This window comes from Ailuropoda melanoleuca, chromosome 1 (genome assembly GCF_002007445.2).
Source record: "Ailuropoda melanoleuca isolate Jingjing chromosome 1, ASM200744v2, whole genome shotgun sequence".
NCBI lineage: Eukaryota > Metazoa > Chordata > Mammalia > Carnivora > Ursidae > Ailuropoda > Ailuropoda melanoleuca.
In genome coordinates this window covers 189591271-189617003 of record NC_048218.1, presented here as the reverse complement: position 1 = coordinate 189617003, position 25733 = coordinate 189591271, and the positions used below count along the sequence as shown (strand labels likewise).

The window sequence follows — 25733 nt, the reverse complement described above, 5'->3', positions numbered from 1 at the left end:
CCTTGAGATCCCCCCCCCCCCCCCGCATCGGGCTCTGTGCTGGGTGCAGAGCCTGCTTGGGATTCTCTCTCTCCCTCTGCCCCTCTCCCACTTAAATAAATCAATTTCATTAAAAAAAAATTAGGACAGAGCTGGGCTCATAAATGTGAACTGGTACCCTTTATAACAGCCAGAGGCCAGTTCCAGACTGGATGGGGGATGGGTGCAGGGCTGGTCCCAAAGGGCTAAGTCACATCAGGCTTTCCTTTCAGACTAGGTTACTAAGCTGACAGATCAAAGAAATGTTTTTGGATTTTATCAAGACATCTGACGGATTTTCCATGATCTCTTTGGACAGAACAGGAGGAAATAAGAATATGGTACCAGCACAGCTTGCTGTGTGACCATTTGTTAAGTGGCCAATGATCTGGATAAAAGAGAGCCTGGAGAGACAACATTCCCGAGGCTCGGCCCTCATCTTTAATGCGCGGGAACAGGGTGCCTGGCTGGCTCAGTTGGAAAAGCATGCAACTCTTGATCTCGGGGTCATGAGTTCAAGCCCTATGTGGGGTGTAGAGATCACTTAAATAAATAAAATTTTAAAAAAATAATGCACATGAATATATGAAGGTAGGCCGGTCGCCCCTGAGGGGGATGTGGCGCTGGCAGGGAAATGGATCCTTTGAAACCGCAAGGCCAAGGTTAAAAAACAAAAAAGCAAACCCAACCTCCACAGGTTACATCAATGGACTATACTTAATAGGAATGAATAAAAAATTCTGCCTCAGATCCAAAAAAATCAACCGCAGGTAGAAAATGGGGAGAGGATACCTAGCATATGCAATATGCAAAGGGGCTTCATAAGCTATACACACAGCGAGTTAACAACGTGACGTTAGCTGACAAGAGAGCTAACGCCACTGGAGACTGTGTGAAGAGAAGTATGGAGTCTTCCTAATTACATGCAAGCAACCAAGGAAAGCTGCTCAAGATGAGGAGAGATGGTAAGGGGGAAGCGAGGTGGAAATTTTAGCTGTTGCTAATATTAGTCCTTAGAATCCAATTCACCATTCCCTGGCGGTATTACTTGACCTCTCCATGCCTTAGTTTTATTACATATAAAATGATAATAAAAGCCACCTCGTTGGGTTGTTGCAGAGATTAAGGGAGTTAATATATGTAAGGTGATTAGAACAGTGCCAGGCATATAGTATATATCATGTAAGTATACACTTTGTAAATTATTCATGAGGTATTTTATCCTTTATGAAGCACTTTCATAAACATGAACTCCTGCGATCCTCACATGAGGAAAGCAGAGGTTTTACCATTCTTTGCTGCCCTGTGAAGAAACTAATGTTCCCACCATGCATTTTGCCCCTGGGGCTAAGTGCTAAGAGAACCTGGCCCAGTCTGTCTCTGGTTCTCCTGTCAGCCACGCTTTCTCCAGCGCTGCGCTGCCGCAGCTCCTGGACTGGGAGCTGCAGGGTGGGGCACAGCCAGGCTCCCCAAGAGCGCCCTGACCCAGGAGCTCCTGCCTCTCACTCTGCGTGGGCCTGGCTGCGTGGGCCTGGCCGAGGCTGAGGTTATGGACAGATGCTTTGGATCTCCTCCCCTAGGGCCTGAGAAATCTAGACGTGGACGGGGAAGAACAGGTATAGGGAGAGAGCCTGTCACTAAAGGAGTTAGACTGTTTGTGGGGAGTAAGTGGACCGCCTTAAAGAGGAGAAAGGATGAAGAGGAAAGAAAGTGAGGGGAGAAGGAAGGACAAGAGGGTGCTGGTGAGTGCTACCAACAGATGCTTCAGCTACCGGGATGGTAAGCCAGCTGCGCTCCATCTGCAGGGGTGGGAAGTGGTGGAGGGGCAGGGGAACAGGAGAAAGGAGCCAGAACAGGCTAGGAGAGAATAGTTTGTGGGTTCCAAAGACAGGTGGAACCCTAGGGCTCTACCTTGGGCCCTAAGACCACAGCCTGCCTCCTAAATTTGGTATCCTGTTGACAGACCAAATTACATGGACCAAGGCCAAGGGGAAGGTGCCCAGAATATGTCAGCCTTGGTGCCCTGAGAATACTTGCATCTCGTTCTTGTCACCAGTACCACATTCTGTCCAGAATTACAATAGAATCTGGACCCAAAAGGGATAAACAGAGAACTATAAAATATTTCCTGGCATTCTGAAGACCAGAAGTCCCAAACCAGAGAACTTCTCAGTAGAAAGAACACAACACAGTAGGGGTTTCTGTTCCATTTTCATCAAGTCTGAAGGACAAACTGAGGCTGCCCTCATACATACGCCCCTGGGCGGTGTGTTAGGGCTGGGGTTGGGGGTTGGTCACAGCACTCCAAAATTCCTCTCTCATCCAATGGGGGAGGCAGTGACGCCTTATTTTGCCATCCTGGGTGGTGACAGTAGTGAGAGCTTGGTTCTGGGGCTAAACAAAGACAAAGAGCACTCAGGTCAGCCTTGCAGCCTTGCTAGCCGCTCATCAGAAGTGGTCAGGCATTTTTCAAAGTAGCAGCAGTGGTGGGATCACCCAAAGTCTTCCCAGCCAGGGGACAGAAACTCAAACCATGTCAATAGTATGCATTCCAACTCCCTATGTGCTAGGAAGACGTGCTCAGAGGTGCTATGGGCTTTGCAGTAGCCCAAGGAGAAGCCAGGGCTAAACCTCAGCCTTGAGCATCCTGTTGTCAAATGGCTAAAGCAAGAAGCAAGTGAGAGAAAGGGCAAAGAGGAGAGGCCAGGGCAACCTGCACCCTCCCTCTACCCCTCAGAAGGAGAGGACTCGATACCAGTACCTGTGTTAGGACGACGTCTCGGCCCACCAGCACCAGAGCAAAGCCGATATGACCACCAGGCCTACAAGAGGCAAGGAGAAGATGGGGGGCTCGGGGGCAGGGGATGGCTGCAACATATCAAATGAGAAGGAAGCACAAGGAGAGGCCAGGAGATGGGGGGGTGGTATAAAAAGACAGAAACACATGAATCCAACGGATGATGAAGATGAGAAAACAAAGGGGAAAGAGAAAGAGATCAAGAGGTTAAACAACAGGCAGTGAGGGCAGCCGATCTCTCCTCTGTGCCCAGGCCTGGCTCTTCCCACTGGCCGCCTGTAGAGGATGCAAACCTGAATGGGTTAAGCAGCTGCTTAGGTCCAAATCAGGTGGTGGGGCCAGCTGCCTGGCTTGCCATATGCCTCTCATGTCTCGTCAAGCAGGGGTGATCTGCACTAGACCGTTCTTGTAGGTCAGTAACTCTGGAAAAGGGAAGCTCCAAGAGTAAAGCCGGGCTCTCCGGATGAGGAGGACAGATACTTCTCCTGGGTCACTCAGTCTCCTGCTGGGCCACCCGTCCCTCCATTAGCCCACTTGGTCTGGCTGTTCTCTGCCAAATCTCAGAGTTCTGGGCCCTAGCCCCTACGATCCCCTAGGAGTCTAATGCTGTTGTTTTGAGACAAAATGCACTAGAACAGGCTAACAGGGGAGAAGTGCTAGTTCTTGGACGGCAACAATCTTCCAGAGAGAAAGGGAATTCGCAGGCGGTAACGTACACCGTGAGAGCTGCTTGCAGAAGGTGCGGGACCTGAGAACGCAAGGGACACCTCCACGTGTAGACACAAGGAATGCGCTCGACTTGAAGTACAAGGATCCGGTCTGGCGTTTAGAGAAGTGCACCCAAGGCAAGGCAATCGAGGAGGCAGGCTCTGAACCAGCATGTGGTGGAATATGATGAATTCAAAGAAACAGAGCACTGGGGAAGAAGCTGCGGTTGCTCCTACATTTTACGTCCTAAGTAACGGGCCTCTGCCACAAGGTTAACAGAGACCTGCACACTAGATCCTTGGCCTGTGCTGCAGACCGAAATGCCAGAAAATTCCAGATAGCCTTAGAGCTGACTGGGACGTCCCACCACAAGAGACTTATTTTCTTCCCGTGTTTAGAGAGACGGAAAGAGCCTGCACCGTAAACGGAGGACTGACTCAGGAAGTACTCACTCTTCAGGGAATCCCAGCCCCCAGTGAACCTCAACTCGTGCAGAAATTCAGCTGGTACCTACCTGTGCAGATGTTCCAGTAGTTAAACACAGAAATATTTTTGTACGGCCGGTGCATTACCCAGGATACTCCCATCCCAACCTCTCAAGATCTAGCAACTAAAGGGTTAGGGCTCTGGCTGCTCTCCCCAAACTGGTCCACGCCTCTGCCGTGCAGACTAAAATATTCTATTACTTCTGACCACCCCCAGCCCCTACCCTCATGCCCTGTAATACAGAGAACCCGTAAGCCACACCGGCCTCCCCTCACCTGTAGGAGCAACAACAAAGGTCAACCTAACAGGGCGCCTCAAGGAGGCAGGACTGAGCGACTGACGCAGGCCGACAGCCTGAAGCAGGCCCCATGCCACCGCGTCCTCAGTGCCGCCCGAGGTGAAGGGCGAAGACCTCCTGATGTAAGGATGGAGGGCAAATGCGGTGAAAGGAGGCAGGACTGCAACAGCCCCACCCGGGTTCCCAGAAGAGGCGATCTTTGAGACACAGGTCCACAGCACATTGGCCTCAGCCTGCCATTTCCCGGGGAGAGCCCGCTTCCGCCACTCCCGGCTCCAGCTCCACTCTCCCCGCGCCAGGCCTCAGGGCCGCTCCTGCAGAAGTCCATCCTCGGGCTGGCTCAGCCCGCCACACCAGGGCACCTGAGCCCCACAGCCCACTGCCCACTCGATGCGACCTTCGACACCGGTTACCTTTTTGCTCTCAGAAAGCTTGAGGGGGTTGCTGCCCTCTGAAGCTTCGGGGCAAGCATCGTTGTCGCTCTCATCTTTCTCGTCTTCTTCCTTGCCCTCCTGCTCTTGGGACTCTTCAGAACACCCCTCCTCAGCTTTTGCCGACTTAATCTCCGTAGGCTCTGACCGCACAGAAGCCAGTTTGTTGCAGGAGTCCTTCTTCGTGTCCTTTTTGACTTCCTCCTCCTCTCCCGCCTCCACTTCCTCCTGTATTAGATCGCGTAAATCCGTGTGGCTGGCCTTGTAGTACAGCACCACCTCCAGACTCTGTGGGTGGAGGCAGGGCAGGAGGGGAGCTGCGGTTACCGCGAAGATGCCCACCTTCAGGACACAGCTGGACTATCTCAAGGGCACTGTGCTTCCCGGCACGGCGCACAGGCACCGAGTCTCTCTCCCTGCGCGCCGTATGGAGGGCAGTCACCCCAGCCTCTCTGGACCCACGCGGCCATCTGGCCACTGGCATTTCAGACAGTTACCAGAGCTAGAGTCTTGGGCTCTGCCCCTCAGATGCCACCTGAAACCCCTGCGGGGCGACTGCGACTGCCCCCTTTTCCCCCCCCCCCCCGCCACATGTGAGTATGAGTACGCCACTGCTTCAGATAAATTCCTTCTCTTCATCCATTTGGTCCTGCTCTTGGGCACGTAACCCAGCAAGAAACGGGGCCCCAGGAGATTGGGCTGAGCTAATTGGAGCCGTCGTCCATCCTAGGGGCTATGGTCCTCTGAGGCTGTGCCCCCAGGTGTAAGAGGTCTGTGTTCCACTCCCCTTCACTTCGTAGGAAAAGAGAGTACGGAATTGCTACCAAGAGGGAACCACCCTAATACACGAGAGAGACCAGAAGCTTCTCTACAAATACCTCACCTGGCCGGAATGGTGGTGGTGATGATTTTTCTTCCCAAGACCTCCTCTGCTTTTCTGCTTATCAGACTACTAAGGTTATTACTCACCTTTCTGTTCTCATAGCTGCCCTCATAACCGTCCAGGCTTGGTCTGGTCAACTTTTTATTTCTAACCCCGTTGGCATTTTTGTTCATATTCTCATTGCCATTTTTCCCCTTGGTTTCTCTGGGAACGGAGGCCTTCTTCTCCTTGAGCTGGCGAAGCTCTTCCTGGCAGCACTGCAGCTGCCCCTCCAGCTGCTCCTGCACGGCCAGCAGCCGCCCCTGCTCGTCCATGCTCGCCTGGTACTGCAGCTGCAGCTCCCGCAGCCTGGCCTGCAGCTCTCTGATCTGCCGGGGGTGGGGGGGGCGCGGGCGGCCAGTCGGTCACCCGGGCCCTGCCTGGGGGCCACGCCCCCAAATCTGCCTTGCTAAGGCCCACAGGGGAGCAGACAAGAGAGGAAATGTTAGACTGCAGGATACGAGCCTCTAAGGAGGTAGCAGAAAGAGCTTCTAAATGGGCACCTGACGATTTACACCTAATGCGATCAAAAAAGGATGATTTAAATCAGGTTTTTACTGGGACCTGTCTGGGGAATAACTACAGAGCTGCCCCTTCTGAAGCGCAGTCCTTTATTACGGACAGCTTTCTGATCGAAACTCCTTCTTTGCCCAAGCTAGTTCTCTCACAGGTACGACTACCTAAGGAACGGGGGGTGGTCCACTCCTGATGGTGTGCCTGGGCTCCTGCACCTTGGCCCGGAAATAGAGGCAGACTCCAATTCTGCTCCCTGATTTCTGGTTTTGTCTTCCCTGACGTCTGGCATCACAGTCTCCCCGGTCGGTAGCAATACTAAGCAACCGAGGCCCCCGGGGCTGACTGTTGTCTGAACTCTCCCACGCGCACACAGTGAGTCCCGCTGGACTGTGGACTACTCTTGGGTGAAAAGAATGCCTTCTGTCCCATCCCTCATGGACGCAGAGCACCCTTCTTGGCATTATAAGGGATCCGAAAGGCAGCAAGGCTCTGCCCTCGAGGTGCTTACAATCTAGTTGAAGAGACAAGTACACCCAAATTAACTAAAGTTGAAAAAATACAACTCTATAGACGTGCTCTGGGACACAGCAAAAGAGAGAAATGGTGAAAGGAGAAAGAGAAGAATTGTTCAGAGTCTTCATGACGGGTGCATCTCGGCACAGCGAGCCCCCGAGGAACGTCCGCCAGTGCTGTGACAGAGGCCCAGCCTCTGGGGATTCAGCCCCCGCGCTGTTGCTCGGACCAGGGAGGGGGCAACTATGCAGAGCAAGCAGGGAGCTCCTGGCCTTCCTTCCCCAGCCTCTCCAAAATGTCCAGAGCCTATGACCTGCTCTGGCTCGAGGGGCTCCTAGAAGAAACCTTGCCTCCCAGATAGCAGTTACCTCGTTCATGTCGGCTGGGGAGGCAGTGGGTTTCTCAAGGCTTTCCATGCACTCCTTGAACTCCTTTTCACAGGCATCCAGCTCTTCCTTCAGCTCTTTCTGCCTGTCCAGCAGCTTTCTCATCTGGTCTTGCAGCCGGTTGTGCTCCTCCTGGCTGAGCTGGTACATGGCCTGCACCCCCTGCAGCTTGATCACCACCGTGGCGACCATGTCCTCACAGCGCTGCGGAGGGTGGAGGAGTAATGACCGCACCCTGAGGACGGCCTGCCCTCCGCCCTGCTCTTTGCTAGGCCCCATCCTGGGTGCAGAACAATGGCGGCAGGATCTGAAACTGCCCGGGGCGAATTCTCTATTTCTTCCCAGAAAGCACCATGGCTGTGATGGGGGCCTCTCCACATTAGACAGGCGGAGTGCCTCATTCATTTGCGGCAACCCAGCTCAGCTCTGACCCTGCCGCCCACCTCACTTCTTGCACCCTTCCCTGGGGACTTATCTCTTAGTAAGACAGGAGGCTTGGCTCCCCGTCTGACCTCTCATCGGGCCACTTTTACCTCTCCATCTTCAGGCTCGGCAGAGGCGTCAGCAGTGCTGCCGATGTAACTCTTGTAGCAGGTGTCAGAGCTGCTGCTGCTGCTGCCGTAGCTCTTCTTATAGATGCTGCTGCTGCTGCTGCCGGCGCAGTAATGCCTCTCGCTGGTCTCCTGGGTACTGGCGCTGCTCTCATAGCTCTTGAGAAAGCTCTCGTCGCTGGCCTGCGAGCTGCGGTAACTCTTGTGATAGCTCTCACTCTCATCGATGCTGCTCCCGTAACTCCTGCGATAGTTCTCGCTGCTGCTGGCCATGCTGCCATAGTTCTTCTCCAGGCTCATTTTGCTGCAAGGGGACTGGACCTGGAGCAGCTGCATTTCTTCCAGGCAGAGCTGCAGGTCGGCCTGCAGCCTCTTCCGCTCCTCAAGGAGCCTGCCCTGCTCCTGCTGCAGCAGCTCCTGCTCGGTCTGCGTGCCCTCGTAGAGCACCTGCAGAGCCTGCATCTGGGCGATGATCAGCTTGGACTGCCGGGGGTGGGTGGGGAGACATGACCATCACTCCAGACACTGCCGGCCTTCTCTCTGCACCCCTCCTGGGGCAGACGTCTGAGAGCACACTTCAGAGCCCTACATGCCTACACGCCAGTCGCACCACAGCCTAGGTCTTTAACCACCTGCAGCTACTGGCCTGCGTCAGTTACTCGCTCATGGGGGAAAATCCACCCAGGCAGATGTTCTGCGATTTCCAGGCTCCTGTTTCTGCTGGTTTCTAAACTCTGGTATATCCCTCTCTCCTTGCAGCACAGCTGAGTGGGTATCAAGAACACTCTGGCTCCCTACCCCACCCTCTTCTCAGTCAGGATATACACATTATCCTGACCTTGGGGCTCAGTCCCCTCCCTGCCCCCAATTCTATATCAGCCCTGGCCCTTGAACGTGACCCTACAAGAACGCTTCCCTCGGAAGACGTGGACCTGGAATTAACGTCTCACTACAAGTCCCTTTACCTCCTGCCCCAATTCTGAATCTGGCCTCTGGGCGTGTCTCCCAGGCCCTCTGGGCCTGGCTTCTTGGCTGCTAGTGCCCAGGATGAGATCTGATCGGTTAAGGAAATAGTTATACCTGGTTCCTGGTCTCTGTGTTATCCAGGCTGAAATCTGATGCCCCTGGAATCCGACCAAATCTCAGTTTGGACTTCTGCAATTCCCTGGTTCTCCCTATCCAGGCTGATATTTGAATGAATAGGGATAGCCTTAAATTGAAACTGTCTACCTGCTCCTCCTTGCCCACCCTGAGACTTCAGACCAAATGCATCCCCCAACCCCAGACTGACTTATGGGGAAATCTCCACCAGTGTGACCTCAGAGGCAGGACCCTTTCCTGGTGCTTGCAATGCATGAATTCTGTAGTCTAACCCCCATGACCTGGTTGTTATGGTCACCAAAGTTCCAATGAAGACAGCGTGGCCAGTACCAAGAATGCCACATGCTAGGAATTCTTCCCTTGGAAATGAACGGCCCCAGATTTGTCTCAGGTAGAACACCAAAGATTATAGATTCTGATCTCTGAAAGTGTACTGCTTAATTATCAACCGGCTCAGGAGAAAAGGATGACTCACTCAGAGTCAGTCCCAAGGAATCCAGACAAACACTAAGTTCATATTATAAATCTGGAAAATGATGTGGAAGGGGCTGCATCAAATTATCAGGTGATTAGATTCCCGGGTCCCCCCAGTTCTCACAGCGCTTCAACTGGGCATGTATCTGACTGAGGTCCTCAGGCCATAGCTAAAGCCACATCTTCATGAGCCCATGGGGAGGTCATGGCTGAAGAAGGGGGCCTTAGTCTCATCCTTACTCTTGGCCAGACAGGCCTTCCTAACCCTGACCCTTCCAAGGAGCCCTCTTGCCTACCATGCTGTTGTCCCCAGAACTGTCTCCCTGCCTCTTGTTCTGTTACCTTGTCGCGACCACACTTGGAGGACTTAGGTGATTTGGAATCGTTGGGATTCTCCAACACATCCCGGAAACGAGATGCTTTGAAAACATGCAGCTCTTCATGCAGATCTGACTGTTCTTTGAGCACACTTTCTTGATTCTGGATCAGTTTTTTCTGCTCCTCCTGCATACCTTGGTAGAGCAGCTGTAGTTCACACAGGTCTTGTAACTTTGTAAGTAGCTCCTGACTCTGCGAGGTGGAGTGGGAAGGAAGTGGGCAGAACTGTGGTAGCTACGTGGGAAGACCCATGTCTCCTTCCTGCTGGGGACCCTTCCCTTAGGAGTCTCTGGGTTGGCTCTGAACAGCCATCTGGGACGGGGTCGGTGTGGTGGGGGAGTGGTCCTTCTACGGAGACCCACTAGGTGACTAGCCCCGATCTTATATGTTTGCAAGTATCCTGTACTTTACAGAGTTCTCTCAGAGTGTATTTTCCCCAGATGGACTACAAATCTAAAGAGAAAATGCTGGACAGATACTACGTATCTTAAGATTTAAAACCCTAATCAGCTATATTGAACTTTTTGGTTTGAAGAGATCGGTGACAAAGTAAGGAGGAGCTGATGCAGAAAAGAAAAGGGTCGATCCCCACCCTGTTCTTTTCCCCAAGTAGGGTCACACCTCGGAAGCTCCTCAAAGCAGCTTCTCGCTAGTTAGCAGCCGCTCCCTGGCTGGGGTTACCTTAGGGAGGCGGCCAGCTCTGGGCAGCGGGAACGTGAGCCTGTGCAGCTCTTCCTGCAGCTGCCCCTGCTCCTCCTGCATCCTCCTCTGATCCTCCAGGAGCTCGCACTGCTCCATCTGCAGCTGCCCCATCTCCTTCTGGCTGACCTTGTACTTTTCCTGCAACTCGGTCAGTCTGGACAGCAGTGCGTCACACTGTGGGCGGGGCGGGGGCGGAGGGGCAGTTACTCTGTGAGGTGCTGCTCCGCACCCTCTGTCCGGCTGGCAGAGCCCTTCTGTGCTCTTCTGCCCCTGTGATTCACCCGGGGCTCCCTCCCTTGGACTGACCATCCCAAGCCACGCTGCACCCATACAGGTACTGGGAAACCCCAGCAGGCTGCTCGGGACTCTTTGGCTATGCTGCCAATTTCATCTACTGGTCCCTTCCGAGAGCCCTGTGAGGGGAGTGTTACCAACACCCCTCCCTTCTCATGTCCCCACCTTCCTTTCCTGTGGCCCTTCCTGTGGTACACACCGTTCTCCTGCCCTGCTGGGAGTTCTAGTTCCTGTCACTGCCATCATCCCCAGTTGGTTTTATACCTAATTATACTCCTTACCAATAAAAACGCCACCCGATTTGTCCCCATTTTTGTTTCCATAATCATCTTTTTAAATCTCTAGAAAAATATGGGCTATTGCTGAATTTGGGTTGAGAAGACTAAATTATTCCATGATTCCAAGAACCCAAACCTTCTAATATCAAACTCATCGCAATGCTGTTTTTAGGACAAGAGGAAAAGCTGGCTCCGTGTCAGCATGCTTCTCCCTCTCCACCGTCTCTTCTACTAGGAGGGGAGGGGATGAGCAAGTCATGGACACTCTGGCCTCTAAACTGAGCGGGAGTGGAAGAAGGAAATGTGAGCCTGGGTGTAGAAAGGCAGGTGGACTGTTGCGAGTGGTCCAAATAACCTCCCCATTCTGGGTCTTCCGGAGGCCTTTCCCTGGGGACACAGCCTGCTCCTGGCTGTGGTGGGGGCCACTGAGTATTCTGGCAGAAGGTGACTTGCTCCACCAGCTTTTGAGAATCTCGTGCCTTTTCTCCATCATGTTTCAACAACTTCCATTTCCTATCAGTGAGCAGGAGCTGAAAGTGCTCAACACAGGGTAACTGATAATGACTTGCATTTTACACACTATGGAGAAAAAGAAAATGAATAAGGAAGGCCTTACTTATCACTACCAGGATTTATTACCACAAGCAAGTGAGAAAAGAATAGCATTCTGTTCGATTTAAAGAGGGTAAAACTCAAGCTCAGAGAACTTCACTCTTCGGAAGTCACAGAGTAAACCCTGGAAGAACCTAGGTCCTTCTAACATCCACTCAGCACTCCAGGCACAAGACCACGTCATCTGACAAGAGCATCTGCAATCTGCCTGAGAAAACTGGACCTCCTCTTTCTAGGTCTAACGAGAAAATTTGTATATGTGGGCTTTTGTGTATATTCTTCTCCACAAATGACAAGATCTCACTCCAGTCCTAATAACAAAGTATAAATGTCTACACACATGGAATCAAGTGCAAAACCTTCTGGTGTTCAGACTGGATTCAGCTGTACTGAACCTACTAAGCTGTGGCTTGGCCTCAAAGTCAAGATCAAGGCAAACTTTAAAAGTTACACAGCGTGGGACTCTGCCTGTTTCCTGACTTGCACACTCAGCTGTGCCTGGACAGGGAGCTCACCGAGCCCCTCGGTTGGATGACTCCACCTTTTGCCCTTCCACCTCCTCTCTCCAGCGGAAGTACCCAGCAGATCTCACCTCTCTCAAGTACAATTACCTTATTAGCACATTTCCCCTTGTCCTCTGGGATGGGCTTGGTGGTCTTGAGCTCCTTCAGCTCCTGCTGGCAAAGCAGGAGGTCCTGCTCGAGCTGATCATACATGCGCTTCTGCCGCTCCAGCTCTTCCTTGCTGGTCTGGTACAGCCGCTTCATCTCCTGAAGCTGCGCGTGCATCTCCGCGTTCTGGGGTAGGGGAGGCAGGCCCCGCCATCATCCCAGAAGCCCCTGAAGCTGCACTCTCTCCTCTCACCTCTCACACAGGGACTAAGGGAGCCTACTCAGTCCTTTCCAGTCCCAATTTCATCCCAATGGGGGCCACCTGAGATGAACCCTAACAGGCTCTACACAGGGACCTTCTGGGGCTTCCTTTGCAAGCAGGTGGGGAAGAAAGAGAGCTACCTTTTTATAGGCTGATTTTCTGATTTAAAATCCAAGGAAGCGGAGAGCACCATGCCTCTCGGAGACCACCTTTCCACTAGGCACCTCTTTACCCCCGCACCGATGGCTGTACCACACAACTCCTACGATGCCCCCTCCTCCTCGGTACTATTGCTCTCACAGAAGATTCCACCTGGCTACGTTCTCCCTCACCTGGAGCTTCTTTTACCTTCTCACTGCTCTCCTGGAAAGAGGCCACGATGTCCTTGAGGCGCTGCACCTCCGCCTCATGGTACCGCAGGTCCCCGCACAGCTGCCGCTGCACTTCCAGCAGCTTATCCTTCTCGCACGTGATGTGCTGGTACTGGAGCTGCAGCTTCTGGAGCCGGCACAGTAACTCCTGCGGTGGAGGGGGCTGTGGGCAGGACCTCTGGGCCCGTCAACCCGCTCGCTCTTCCGCCTGAGTCACGCTCAGACACAGACAGTCTAAGGCCTGCCTGCTCCCTGCCCCTCGCTTACCGGCTGTCCTCTCGTCCGGCGCGGGGCTCGCAGGCGGCCGAGGCCCCTGCCAGTGGTGCCGCACTGCTGGCAGCCGCCCTTCCTTTAACTCCGCTCTCGGCCACCTTCCCCAAAACCTCTTAGCACCTCAGTTGCCCCTCACCTCCTTTTGTTGTTACCTTCTCACTTGGGCTTTCTACGACTGTGGATTTCAAGACCTTGAGCTGCCGAAGCTCAGACTGAAGCTGTTGCTGCACCTTCAAGAGCTCATTCTGCTCGTCCTGGCTAGCATCATACTTTTGCTGCAGGGCACAGAGTCTGGTCTTCAGCTCCTCGTTCTGTGGTGGGAGGATGTGGGTAGAACAGTTACTCTCAAGAAACAGCAGACCCCTCTACAGAGCAGACTGGGTCCTTTCCAGACGTAGACATCTTGAGGAGCTCCCACAGGTCTACAGTTGGGTTTCTTCTCTGAGGCAGGCACTCAGTAATGACTACCATCTCTAGAATGCCACGCGACGCGACTTCTCCGACTGGTCTCCAGGAGACTGTACCCTTGGTCGCAGGCTAAGAGTCAGCAGAGCGCAAGCTGGCTCTGCGTTCATCCTTCCCTGAGGCAGCAACTCCACGGAGGCCCTTCTGCCCTCCCCAAATGCCCTTCCCCCGGCAGTGTTTACCTGGGTGACATTGTGGGAAGTCTGAAACCGAAGCACCTCATTCTGTGCACACTTGAGCTCCCTCTGCAGCCGCCTCTGCTCCTCCTCACTGGTCCGACGATGATGCTGTAGTTCTTGCAACTCACAACACAGCTCCTTACACTGTGCACGAGACGGAACAGACAAGCTGATGGAGGATACGTGCCACATGCACTTCGAGAAAGGCTTGGGGGGCGGGGGGAGAATAGGCTTGGAAAGAATAAGATATTCCTTTCATTGGAATATTTACATCAGGCAGGCAAGTAAGTGAGACCCCAGAGTATTACCTCCTGCCGTAGCGCATGCCCCCTTTGTCGACCCTGTGTCTAAGGAGATGCTTCTACCGCGGGCCAGGAGAGGGTAAAAGAGAGACAACGACGGTGCCTGCCTTTCCCTACCTTGTTCTGCATGTCATGCATCTGCTCCTCAGCTCCCAGAAGCTGTTGTCGCAACAACTGGGTTTCAGGATCAGGTTCCAGAAAATCCATTTCTGAAGTCTGAGACTCTGCTGACATCATATCCTTTAGCATTTGGGACTCCAGCCACTTTTCGGTTGCTCTTCGTGTCCTGTGATCCAGAACCCCAGAGCCATGTTTGGGTAAGTGCTCTGCCGGGCATCACCTGCTAAGTGTGCTTGGTCCTGATGTCTTTCTTTTAGGCAAAGATGGTAAAGAGCCTTCTATTGTGGTTTATCTCCCAAATAAACATGCTGAGAAGGTGAAGAAAAAGTCCCAGCACCTCAATCAAGGCATGTTTGGCTCTCGGAGACCTAAGAGTGTTAGTCTAGTTGGGCTCGAGGCTGGGCCTCGTGTCAAGCCAGCTCTAATCTGGAGGCCCTATACCATTAGAGTGAATCCAGTCTGTGTAGACAACAAAGGAATCACTTCTGATCAACTCTAGAGCAGAACAAACCAGACCCCAATGCCTAGAATGGAAGAAAACTAAATTTTAGAACCCCAGTCCTGAGACAGCTGGATCTCCATGCCTGCTTGTAGGCGGCATCCATACCCTTTGGATACCACGGAAAGGACCAGCTGTCCAGGAGCAGAGGGACGTTCATTAGCCTGGCATCTGCCTTCACTGGTTCTACTCAAGAGAAAAGCCTAAGGCAGAGTCCTACAGAGTCCCTCTAGCCTGCTGGCTGTACCTCTCACTCTCCAGATCAGCAAGCTGCCCTGTGAGGCTGCTGTTGCTCTCTTGCAGGGCCCGGTACTCCTCGTTCAGGAAGCGGTAGCGGTCCCGCAGTTGCTGCAACTCTTCTGCAGAGGACAAATGGAAACGTGTGAGAGCCTAGGCAAGAAGCACTGGTAATCGGCCCCTCATTTTCCTGCCTAGAAAGCAGATAGCAGAAGGCTGAGTAGCTTCTCTTTTTCTAAAGACAGAAGAGACACCACATGCAGCGGCTTAGGAGACAAGGCCCTCCAAATTCCACACTGCCATGTGTCTTTGTCCTCTTTCAGGTAGCTGCCTTTCTTTTCATCTGCCCAGAAGATCTGCCCTGTGCGCGCACCTTCAAATCCCCAACCGAGGCAGGGTCTTGAGATCTGAGGAGTTCGTGAAGGTTTTAATTGAGTTTCTGGGTTATTGTATTTCAAGTTTCCATTGAACTGTTTATGATTACCTTCCTATTACTCTTTTAGTACAAGAGCTGAGGGATGTGAACTGCCAGCTGTCACACCACCCGTCCTGGCCTTTCGGAGACAACTCTGGCATCTTGAATGTCCTTTTACTTACTTTATCACCACACCAAATACACTGGCCTGCATGTGGTCAAGAATTCTTTCTAATGATCTTTTATCTGCTGACAGACGAGCCCATCCCAACCAGACCCACATATCATCCTCGATCATGAGCAGAGGTCTCGCTAAAATGTCCTAGCACATGTTCCCTAAGTACCAGGTACCAATACTTTTTAAAGCTGCAATTGTGGGCGCCCAGGTGGCTCAGTCAGTTAAGCGGCTGCCTTCAGCTAGGTCATGATCCCAGTGTCCTGGGATCGAGTCCTGCAGCAGGCTCCCTGCTCAGCGTGGAGTCTGCTTGTCCCTCTTCCTCTGCCCCATCCCCCACTCGTGCTCTTTTTCTCAAATAAAGGAAATAAAATTTTTTTAAAAAGCTGCAATCATATAAACACCCCTATCTATCTTGTTTCTTCCTGATTAAGAATTATTTCTCTTAGGGGTGACTGGGTGGTTCAGTCAGTTAAGCACCTGCCTTTGGCTCAGGTCATGATCCTGGGATCCCGGAATCAGGCTGAGCATTGGGCTCCTTGCTCAGCAGGGAGTCTGTTTCTCCCTCTCCCTCTGCCCTTCCCCCTGCACTCTTCCTCTCTCAAATAAACAAAATCTTTAAAAAAAAAAAAAAAAGAATTATTTTTCTTAGAATACCAATTCTACTGATATTTAAAGAACATTGCTCCAATCAGAACACCAGGCCTATCTTATCTGCTGTAAGATTCAACACTCAGAAATTCACGTCTAATGTTCCCTCTTTATTCCAATCAAAAGTCCTTGGAATACTGCAGATTATCATGGAAGGAAGGAAGGAAACTAATCTTTAATACAAGCCAACCATGTGCTAAGCATTAGACTTGATGGTTTCAGCCTCACATTCAGTTAGTCTGTGAGTACTTCAACATACTAGGCATTTCATTTAATCCCGAAAATAGCCCTGTAAGGTTCTTTTATTTTTTTTTTAAACTTTAATTTTTACAATAGCTTTAGATTCACAGAAAAGTTGCAAAGATAGTGCAAAATTCCCTGGGAGAGCTCTCACCTAGTTTTCCCTATTGTTAACATCTTACCATGGGTACATTTGTCACAACTCAGAATCAACATTCATATGTTACTGTTAACTAAACTCAACATTTTATTCAGATTTCTCTCCATTTTCCCTAAGGTCCCTTCCTATTCCAGGATCTCCTCTGGATGTAAAGTTTTATTAACCACTTTTTACAGATACAGAAACTAAGGTTCAGAGAGATAATAACCAGGCCAAGTTCATCCCACTAATTAGCAGAACTGAGATTCAGAACTCAGGTCTGTTTAACTTCGACCCAAGCTTTCCCACTGTGCTAGGCTCGCTCTCCTGGCACCACCAGTCCAAAGGCTCTTCTGAGAAGCTTGTTACAGCTGGGAAAACTTGCAGTTCTTTGATTCCTTGTTGATTGCCTCTGCTTGACCTGGCCTAAAACAGGGCCTCCCATTATACCCAGATCATAAATCTAGCCTCAGAATAAAGGCAAACTCTCTGATGTCATGAATCCTAGCAACTAGCTGGGAGACTCATTGTCTGAAAGCAGAGCTCTAAGCTTTTTAGTACCTCATGTATTACTGGAAATAACCTCTCTTCCTCTGCAGCTGTCTTGTGCTCTGATTTGTTGCACCCTAAAACTTCTACGTTGGAGAGGGCTCAAGGAGCCTAAGCATTAGCATCCTGGGACCTGGGAGCAGGACTGGAGGCCCCCCCATAAGGCAGGCCAGGCAAACTGCCGTGCCAGAGCAGCAGGTAGTTTCCCAAGGTGACCAGCCCAGAACTGGAGACTTTCTTAGGAAGGGCCTTCCCATAGTCAAATCGACAAATCAATGGCTCTCTGAGGAAGAATTCTCAGGGTACATCTCCATAGTGCTATTTCTTATACCACCACTGACTGGTTACGTGATATCTGGATATCTCCCTTATGGTCTTGAATTCAACCCAGAGGTTTTTTCTAGAGGTTTCCAATTCATGATCTAAGACCACCTTCCACCATCTTCTTGGATACTAACTCCCTCTGCTTGGCTTTACTGATAGAAAGGAAAAAGGCTTGTCCTCTCATACCTTGCATCTCAGAGTAATCTGAGAGATTTAAACTATTGGATGGATCAGAGCTCTTCATTTCCATTTCTGCACGGAGGGAGGTGATCTCCATTTCATACTCTCCTCGAATGCGCTCCATGTCGTCGAGTTCATTCTGCATCCGGCAGAGATCCTCCTGCAGGGATGCTATGTCGCTCTCATGTTCAGTCGCGGAATCCTCTGCTGCTTGCCTTAGATTCTGGATCTCAGTCTGAGCCAAGTGCAACTCCTGTTCTATTTCCTTGAGTTCACTTTCCTTCTCACGCTCTAACAGGGAAATCTCCTCTCGTAGAGACCGCAGCTCACCTGCAAAGCCCAGGGGGTGGGATGGTCAAGAGCATAAGTGAACTCATCTACCATGTTCTAGAGGCAGAAAGTTAAAGGCAGACTTATTTCTTTTTTTTTTTTTTAGATTTTTTTTTTTTAATTTGACAGAGAAACAGCCAGCAAGAGAGGGAACACAAGCAGGGGGAGTGGGAGAGGAAGAAGCAGGCCCACAGCGGAGGAGCCTGATGTGGGGCTCGATCCCATAACGCCGGGATCACGCCCTGAGCCGAAGGCAGACGCTTAACCGCTGTGCCACCCAGGCGCCCCAGACTTATTTCTTATCTGAAAACTACTGGCAATCTAGTCTCTACCCCATCAGCGACGTATAGCTTCACCTGCTATGGAATAAAAGGAATACCTACGAAGGGAATGGAGGGACTCCACGTAGTAAGGAGCCGTACAGAAGTAGATTCTGGCACCAAAGCAACACCTCGGGCTACCGCAAACAAAGTATTAAGTGCTTCTACGTTGAAGGCCAAAACTATTTTACAGTATTTCACTGATGCACTGAGTCTTTCCAAAAATTCCCTGACTAAAAAAAAATTTACACACACTATTCTCATCTATTCAGTCTGGAAGCTTAGAAATTACAGAGCCTCACAGCTCCCACGAACTGCCTGCTGCGGTAAGAACTGGCCCCTAACGTGTATTTAGAGTTCACAGCTGAAATTCAAATGTAGGCTCATCAACTGGTAACCAAACATGGTTATGCCCTTCACTTCCCTACTACACCCTTGCTGTTAGGGTTCAAATTTCCCTTAGGTTCCCCTCTGAGGTCTGGCCCTAAAAAAATGCCTTTCTCAGAGCCACGGGAGACTGGAGGAAGGTCTTCCTCAGCCAAGCAAGCTCCTAATTTGGAGCACGAAGGGGCAGACCCGCCCAGGGTGGGGGGCGGGGCTTGCGGGCCCTAGGGGGAGGGGCTTATCCGAAAACTGGGCGGGGCGGACCCTGGCCGGGAGTTGGGAGGACGAGACCCGGATTCCGAAGACCTAGCGCCGGTTGACAGGGGGGTCTGTGTCCGTCGGGGCGAACCCGAAGGCCCGGGAGTTGGGCCGTCGGACAGAGAAGTGAGTTCTTACTCACTGGTTATGGCCTCCATCTCGTCGGCCCCCCTGCAAGCGGTCTCCCTGGGGGGCCCCGCGCCGCCGGCCGGTCCCGGCCCCCGCGGGGCTGTGGCGGCCGGAACGGCCTCTCAACACCAGCTACCTCTGAGGTCGCGCGCGCCCCCTCTTGGCGGAAACGGGCAACGCGCGTGCGCAGGGATGGCCCCTATTTCCTCCCGCGGGGTGGGGCTTAGGCGTCTTCAGACCCGCAGCCCCTCACTTGCTTGAGGGCTCGTGCTCAGTAGAAACAACCCTACCGAGTAAGGAGTCGGTCCAGAACTTGTTTTCCCAAATAGTTGCCGACCTGCCTCTCTACTGACTTACCTCCTCTTTGTAAAGGAGTATGTTCCTTCTCCAATCAAAGGTTTTTTTCTGCTCTCCTGGATCGTTTCCTTCATCATACAAAAATGATCTAGTGTAGTGAGACGTATCTCAAACCCGCCCCCCTCAAATTCTCCCTTGACTTCATTTCCTTTCCCCTTATTTCTCTGCTTCTCTTCAAAACATGGCTACTGTAATTATCTGTACTCACCTCCCCTTTCCTCTTTAATCCCAATCCAGTCAGGCTCTGTCTTCACTGAAATATCTCAGAGCCCTCCATCTTGACAAATCCAATGGCCATCTCATTAGATTTAGCAACTTTTGACATTGATTGTTATCTCTTTGAAGCACTTTCGGCTTTTGGCGTCCAGGGCATGAAAAGCTTCTGCCGTTCCTCCTACCTCAGTCTCTTTTGTTCATATCTCCTCTACTGGACCTTTAAATACTGGAGTATCCCTGGGACTGGACCTTTTCCTCTTCTTCCTGTATCTTGCCCTGTGATTTCATGGTGATTGCTCAGGGATTCAAATGCCATCTATATGCTAATGACTCCCAAATTTATATCTCCAGCCTTTATTTCTCCCCTTGTTTTAGATTCATATATCCAACTGCCCCTTTATAACATATTTATTTAGATGTCAATAGTCATTTCAAACTCAACATGTAAAAACATGTCTCCAATGGTTCCCTTAGCCCTCAATGTTCTTTGCCATTCTTCTGCATCCCAATAAATGACAGCACTGTCCATCCAGTTTTTCAAGGCAAAGTCTTCTTTCATGTCTCTCCTATTCCTACCCCTCCCCCCCACCCTATTCAATTCATCAGAAGTCCTGAGGGCTTCACCTTCAATATAAGACACCCCCCCCACATCTTTTTACTATACTTAGAATAAAAACCAAACCTCCCAGCTGGCCTATAAAGCCCTTTGTAATCTGGCCTCAGCCTGCCTCTCAGAACTCTTTCTTACCAGGAGTCTCTGCACGCACTCCTCTTCAGCTGCAATGCCTTTTGTTCTGTCCTTCAAACGCATGAAGCTCATTCCTGCCTCTGAGGTTTTACAGTTGCTATTCCTTCTGCCTGGTACGCTCTTCTCTCAGATCTTTCTCATTATTCAAGCCTTAGCTCAAATGTCATCTTCTCAAAGAGGACTTTTCTAACTGCCCTATCAAAACAAAATTCCCATCTCACCCCAACTCTCTGTATCATATTGTTATATTGTCTTCATAGCATTTACTGCCCCCTGAACTTCTGTTGTTTATTTTCTGCCTCTCCCCATTAGAATATACTCTTCATTAGGGCAGGGATCTGGTCTGTCTTGTTCATAGATTATCCTCCAACCATATAGGAACTCAATAAATGAATGATAAACAAATAAATTAGCACCATTTTACAGATAAGGAACTGAGTCTCAGAAAGATAAAAGTGCCTTGCTGGGGGCGCCTGAGTGGCACAATGGTTAAGCNATCGAGCCCCACATCAGGCTCCTCTGCTATGAGCCTGCTTCTTCCTCTCCCACTCCCCCTGCTTGTGTTCCCTCTCTCGCTGGCTGTCTCTAACTCTGTCAAATAAATAAATAAAATCTTAAAAAAAAAAAAGTGTCTTGCTGAAGATCCTAAAGCTTGTTACGTGGCAGAGTTGGGCCCAAGAATCTAGGTGATCCAAGACCAATGATCACACTGTTCTCTCAGATACAACATATCTCCAGCCATTTCTCTCCATCACCCTCTTCCCATTCATTGTCTGCTTCTCCTGGATCTACCTTGGCTTTTATATTTCCCTTTTCTTTTCCTCCCCTTCCTCCACTTTTGCTTGTTCTTCTCCAAGCCTGCTTCCCGGCCTTCCTTTTTCTCCATTTATATTTTCCTTTTGGTTTGATCTCAGTTCTCCCTGGAGAGTCCCTGCTGTTTTCTAGGGCAGCTCCCCTAAACCTTCTGGAAGCCCATGGAAGTAACAAAAGCTGCCTCTTTTTTTGGTGGTGCAGTGGAATGTGGGACACCTGCCTTGCTGCTTTCCAGAGACAAAGGGATGTGGGCGTTAGAAGAAAGGGATTTGGGGCCACAAGCTTAGCCCTAGGAAGCAAGAGAAGCAAGAGAAGGTTCTCATCTGCTTCCCTTAAAAGATGCAGAGTCCCCTTCAGTCACTTCTCATTGGCTCATTGCTCTTCCCATGGTGCCCTTGTAGGGACAGGAAAAAGCAGTCTGGTTTGGTATTCAGCCCTGATTACCTGCCCCCTGACCTGGAAAGCAAAGGGAAAGGGATACAGTTGTGAAGGGAGGAAGCTGGAGGACAGAAAAGGGAGAGTGTCAGCCAGAGAGAGATGTGAAATGGGAGGTCAAGAAAGGGCAGAGGAGGGCAGAAGAGTCAGGCAGAGATGCAAAGAAGAACAGATATTAGGTAAAGAAGAGAATGGAGAGAGAAGGCGAAAAAGGTGAGAACAGTAAGGGGAAAATGAGGAGAAAGTACCGAATGAGTTCATATTTGTCTGCTATGCTTCAGCCAAACCCTCAGGACACAAGTGCTTGGATGGCCCCCTTCCCTCCAGTCCCAGTGTTGGCGATTACCTTGGAGCTGCTGGATCTGCTTGGTGAACACCTCTGCCTGCTGGGCGCTGGCCAGCCGTTCATCCTCCAGGAGCCCTGCGGCGAGACAGGGAGCAGGCATGATGCTGGGATCCAGCGAGCCCGGCCCCCTGGCCCCCTCCCGGCCACTCACCCTGCAGCTCCAGGGAGTCATCCTCATGCTGCCCTGCCAGCTCCCGGGTCTCCTCCAGCTCTGCCACCAGCTGTAGCACCTGGGCCCTCAGCTCTTCCAGCTCTGTCTCCGTGAGGCTCAGGCCCCGGTGCTTGCCGACAGACAGGGAGCTCACGCTGCCACCTTTCTGCTCTTGCTCTTCCTCTTCTTCCACCTCTTCTTCCTCTTCCTCCTCTTCCTCCTCATAGAGAGCTGGGAGTAGCACTTCCCCTAGAGGAGAAACCCATCCCACCAGGGGGTCAGAGTCAACTTCCTTTCCAGAGTCCTTCAAGGGCCCTCCAGCTCAGCAGCCCAGGGCAGAGATGGTATAATAGTGCCACCTGGTGTCCCCCAAGGAGTCCCAGGGCAGCACCTGCCCTGGTGATGAGTCCTCAGGTGTAAGGTCGCCCATCCCCCTCCCCAGCCCTTTCTGGACCAGGATTGTACCAGGTGGCCTCCCATTACTGCCTTCGGGCAAGCTGAGCAGCTGGGTGCTGGTCAGCCCTGTGAGTTTGCACAAGGATACCTGCTTCTTCCAGTGCTGGTGGTCCCTGAGGAGTGGGACAAGCACTCAAGAAAGGATTCAGACACTGGGCCTGTCTTTAGGCTGAATGGGGCAAAAGTTACAGTTTGGGGTTTGTCCAAAGTTAAAGAATTATCCAGGTGGCTTGGGAGAAATTAGCATTTCCATAATAAGAAAGGGTTGCCTATCAGTAGTTAGAGAAAGAAAGCATCCAAATGAAATGACTCTAAATGTTTTACTGGACAAACACAGGGGCACTTTCAAATGGATTCTATCACATAGCCTTTTTGAAATTTTCTGCAAGGTCCACCTTCCTTTTCTCTGCGGAGCGTCAGGAGGCCTCTCCCCTTCCCGAGTGTTATGGTTATGCTGACCATAGGGCAGTTTTCAGGTTTCAAGTCCCAGGTTGTACTTGTGTGTACAAGAAAGCCTGCTATTTTAATGCATTAAGAAATGGAGGCGTACTGGTCCCCAGCCTCTGGTTGGTGAGTACCCCCTCCTTTGCTGCAATGCAGTTACTTGAAATAGCGACGTTTTGTCAGGATACTGATTATTTGCTTTGTTTTACAATTCTGAATCCCTGGTCTCATGACAGCAGCCTAAGTTTCATCTGGGACCCCTTTCGTCATCTGTCCTCCTTAGGGAAGCAGGGCTGCCCACACAGTGTGAGCAGGGACCTGGGGACACTTCACAGGAAGTTCTGGGAAGCGGACCGGCATCCTTCCAGGGGCCTGGTGTTGGCAGCAACTGCCAAGTCACATGGGTGCGGTGGGGATAAGTGAGTGTTGGAAGGTTGGCCTCACCTGCCCCCTCCCAGGCAATTCTTTCAGGCCGTAAGAGATCCTAGAGAACCAAAGCCACGAGGCTTACATTCAAAGGTAGCGGTGGTGGCACCAGAAAGAGAATGCTCACTTCCCTGCTTTTCAAAAATATGTGACAGCTTGGGATCTGGGTCGGGTGGCAGTGAGAACAAACCCCCTGCTGAAAGGCTGCTTCAAAGCTCTGTCCAACAAGGCCTCTTTCTCTGTCTGGCAGCTCCCCTGGGACACACAACCTGGTTAACTGGTGATTAGGGCCCCAAAGGGATGTACCCAGAACCTCCCTCCAAGCCTGAGCCCTGAGGAGGGGTAGAACTCAGACCTGAAGGGTAGAGGGGGCTCAGGTGAGCTAGAGGAAGGGCTCTGTCCTGGCTGGGAGTTCTGGGGACCAGACGGGGTAAGGAGAAGGGAAGGGAAATTGGCTGAGAGGAGAGAAAGAAAGCTTTTTGGGAAAACTCACCCTCCATAGCTTGCATCCCCCGCCGCTCCAGGGACCCCCAGCGTTGGCCTTTCTTCCTCTCACAACCCTCAGACGTCTCATAGGAGCCTAAAGTGGTCACTGTGGGTCCTGTGAGCAGGGAGAGAGGAGGCATGGGGCCTGCTAGGGGGCTAGGGGCTGGGGTGCACGGGAGAGAGAAGAGGACGTGCCTTCCAGCCCTCTGGAGCCCTGGAGTTTTTAATCCCAGTGGAAGTGCTTGGCTCACTCTGCCCAGGCTGCGACTCCCCTCCCTCAGCCGCCCCTCGAGCTGGGCCTGCGGGGACCCCGCCCTGCGCTGCCCAACCTCAGCATCCCCAGCTCCAGGCTCCTCTCCCAGCACATACAGAAAGGGTGTGTGTCTCTTTAGCCAGGAGGGGACAGGGAGGAGACGGGCAAGGATGAAAGGGAGGGCAGGAGCCAGGGAAGATGAGGCTGAAAGGGTGAAGTGGTGTGTGTAAGGGGAAAGGGGTGATGGGGCGGCGGGCGTGTGACAAGGGGGTTCTGGGCCAGAGCCGCTCCCCGCCCCTCCCCTCCATTCTCTCCCTGGACCTCATCCACCCCACCCTCGCCCTCTGCTCGAAGCCTTCGGGCCGGAGTGGGCGCAGGGTCTGGGGCCCCCAGGGCTGGACAGACGGGGTGGAGAGGGTTCGGGGCGAGGGATGGCCAGGGGAGGATGCGACCGGTGTGGGGAAGACCCAGCCCGGAAAGATGGAGACCGGGCCTGGGGTGGCGGGCAGGATGGAGGGAGGAAGACGGGACGGGAAGGTGCGAGCAGCTGAGGGAGGGAGGGAGGACGAGGGGGTCTGGAGGGAGGAGAGATGGAGAAGAGGAAGGAGCGGCTGTGGGGAGGTGAGGGAGGGGCGGCTNGCCGCCGCCGCCCGGAGCAGACGCCGCAGCCGCCAGGCCGGGGACCCGGAGCCGGGTGCGCAGGGGGAAAGGGGGCGGGCCGAGGGGGCGGGGCCTGGCCGGGCCACCTGACACCGCCCCCGCCCGGAAGCCCTCCCTCCCCCCGGCTCCGGGACCCGGTGGCGGCGAGCGGGCGCGGAGAGGCCGAGGGGCGCGTCCCCCGACACACCCGGGGCCCGGGAGTGGGAGAGGGGGAGCGGACGGGAGCTACTCGGGGCTTGAGGTTGCCCCAGGAGTGGCCGCAAGATACCGTGGTTCTGGCGGAGGGTCCTTCCCGGAGTCGGCTGCGCGGGGGTCCCCCCGGGGCCATGTGTCAGAGCCCCGTCCCGCGCAGCGATGAGGGAAGAAGAAGACAAAGCTGGACGAATCCTCCGCTCCCGTTTCCGCCCAACGCGCAGACACACGCCCACCAAGCAGAGCCCGGTTCCCCCACCTCCGTAGTCAGCGCGGACCCCCGGCCGCCGGCCCCATTCTCTCGCGCTGGCCCCTTGCGTCCCAGGACTGCTCGAAGGCAGAAAGGAAGCCAAGGTGGAGATATGTGAACTGCAGGGCCCTGATCTCTCTGCTTGCCCCGCGCCCCCAGCGAGCCAGAAGCAGGGACCCTCTCGGGAGGGCCGCTCCGTGGCCCCAGGAAGCCCTCGCTGCCTGACGACCTCTTTTCTCCACCACTCTGCCTTTCCACCTCTCACACAAGGGAGATGTGGAAACCCAGACGGATTATTTCATTCAATCATTAATTCAAGGAACATCTACAGGGTGCCGGGTCTTGAGGAAGCAGTCGTTCTCACATCTCTCAGCAGTTCTCAGCCAGGAAAGAAGTGGGTACACTTGGGAACCAGGCGGTCCCAACACGTCCAGAAAAGTGTTTAAGAGATTCGTGAGCCAGGGACAAACACCAATCTGTTTTCTTGCATATCCACTTACCAGGTTACGGACATACATTGTCTGTGTTCACCCACACAGGCTTCCAGGTTCACAAGCCCTCCACACTCTTCAGGAAAGAGTCCCTTCTTTGCGTGGACATCCCTACTGAATTCTTCAATCCT

General features: G+C 52.4%; 1 protein-coding gene across 9 annotated transcripts in view; it reads right to left on the bottom strand.

The window, feature by feature from the left end:
* Positions 1–25081, bottom strand: part of CCDC136 (coiled-coil domain containing 136) — a 27069-nt gene extending 1988 nt beyond the window's left edge. Inside the window, exons 1-18 of one of the 9 annotated variants that reach the window (XM_034671679.1) lie at positions 23764–24019; positions 21945–22193; positions 21794–21868; positions 17464–17787; positions 14795–14906; positions 14046–14214; positions 13630–13770; positions 13135–13293; positions 12687–12857; positions 12077–12262; positions 10261–10455; positions 9544–9771; positions 7609–8109; positions 7058–7279; positions 5708–5989; positions 4721–5026; positions 2780–2886; positions 35–2412 (exon numbers count right to left, since the gene is read on the bottom strand). In XM_034671679.1, the coding sequence (XP_034527570.1) occupies positions 2785–2886; positions 4721–5026; positions 5708–5989; positions 7058–7279; positions 7609–8109; positions 9544–9771; positions 10261–10455; positions 12077–12262; positions 12687–12857; positions 13135–13293; positions 13630–13770; positions 14046–14214; positions 14795–14906; positions 17464–17787; positions 21794–21868; positions 21945–22193; positions 23764–23896 (3555 nt within the window). In that variant the 5' untranslated portion in view covers positions 23897–24019 and the 3' untranslated portion in view covers positions 35–2412; positions 2780–2784. Of the gene's footprint in view, positions 1–34; positions 2413–2779; positions 2887–4720; positions 5027–5707; positions 5990–7057; positions 7280–7608; positions 8110–9543; positions 9772–10260; positions 10456–12076; positions 12263–12686; positions 12858–13134; positions 13294–13629; positions 13771–14045; positions 14215–14794; positions 14907–17463; positions 17788–18891; positions 19044–21793; positions 21869–21944; positions 22194–23763; positions 24020–24937 lie in introns of those variants that run through there. The other 8 variants (XM_034671692.1, XM_034671676.1, XM_034671670.1 and 5 more) reach the window with 8 other exon arrangements.
* Positions 25082–25733: the final 652 nt, after the last annotated feature.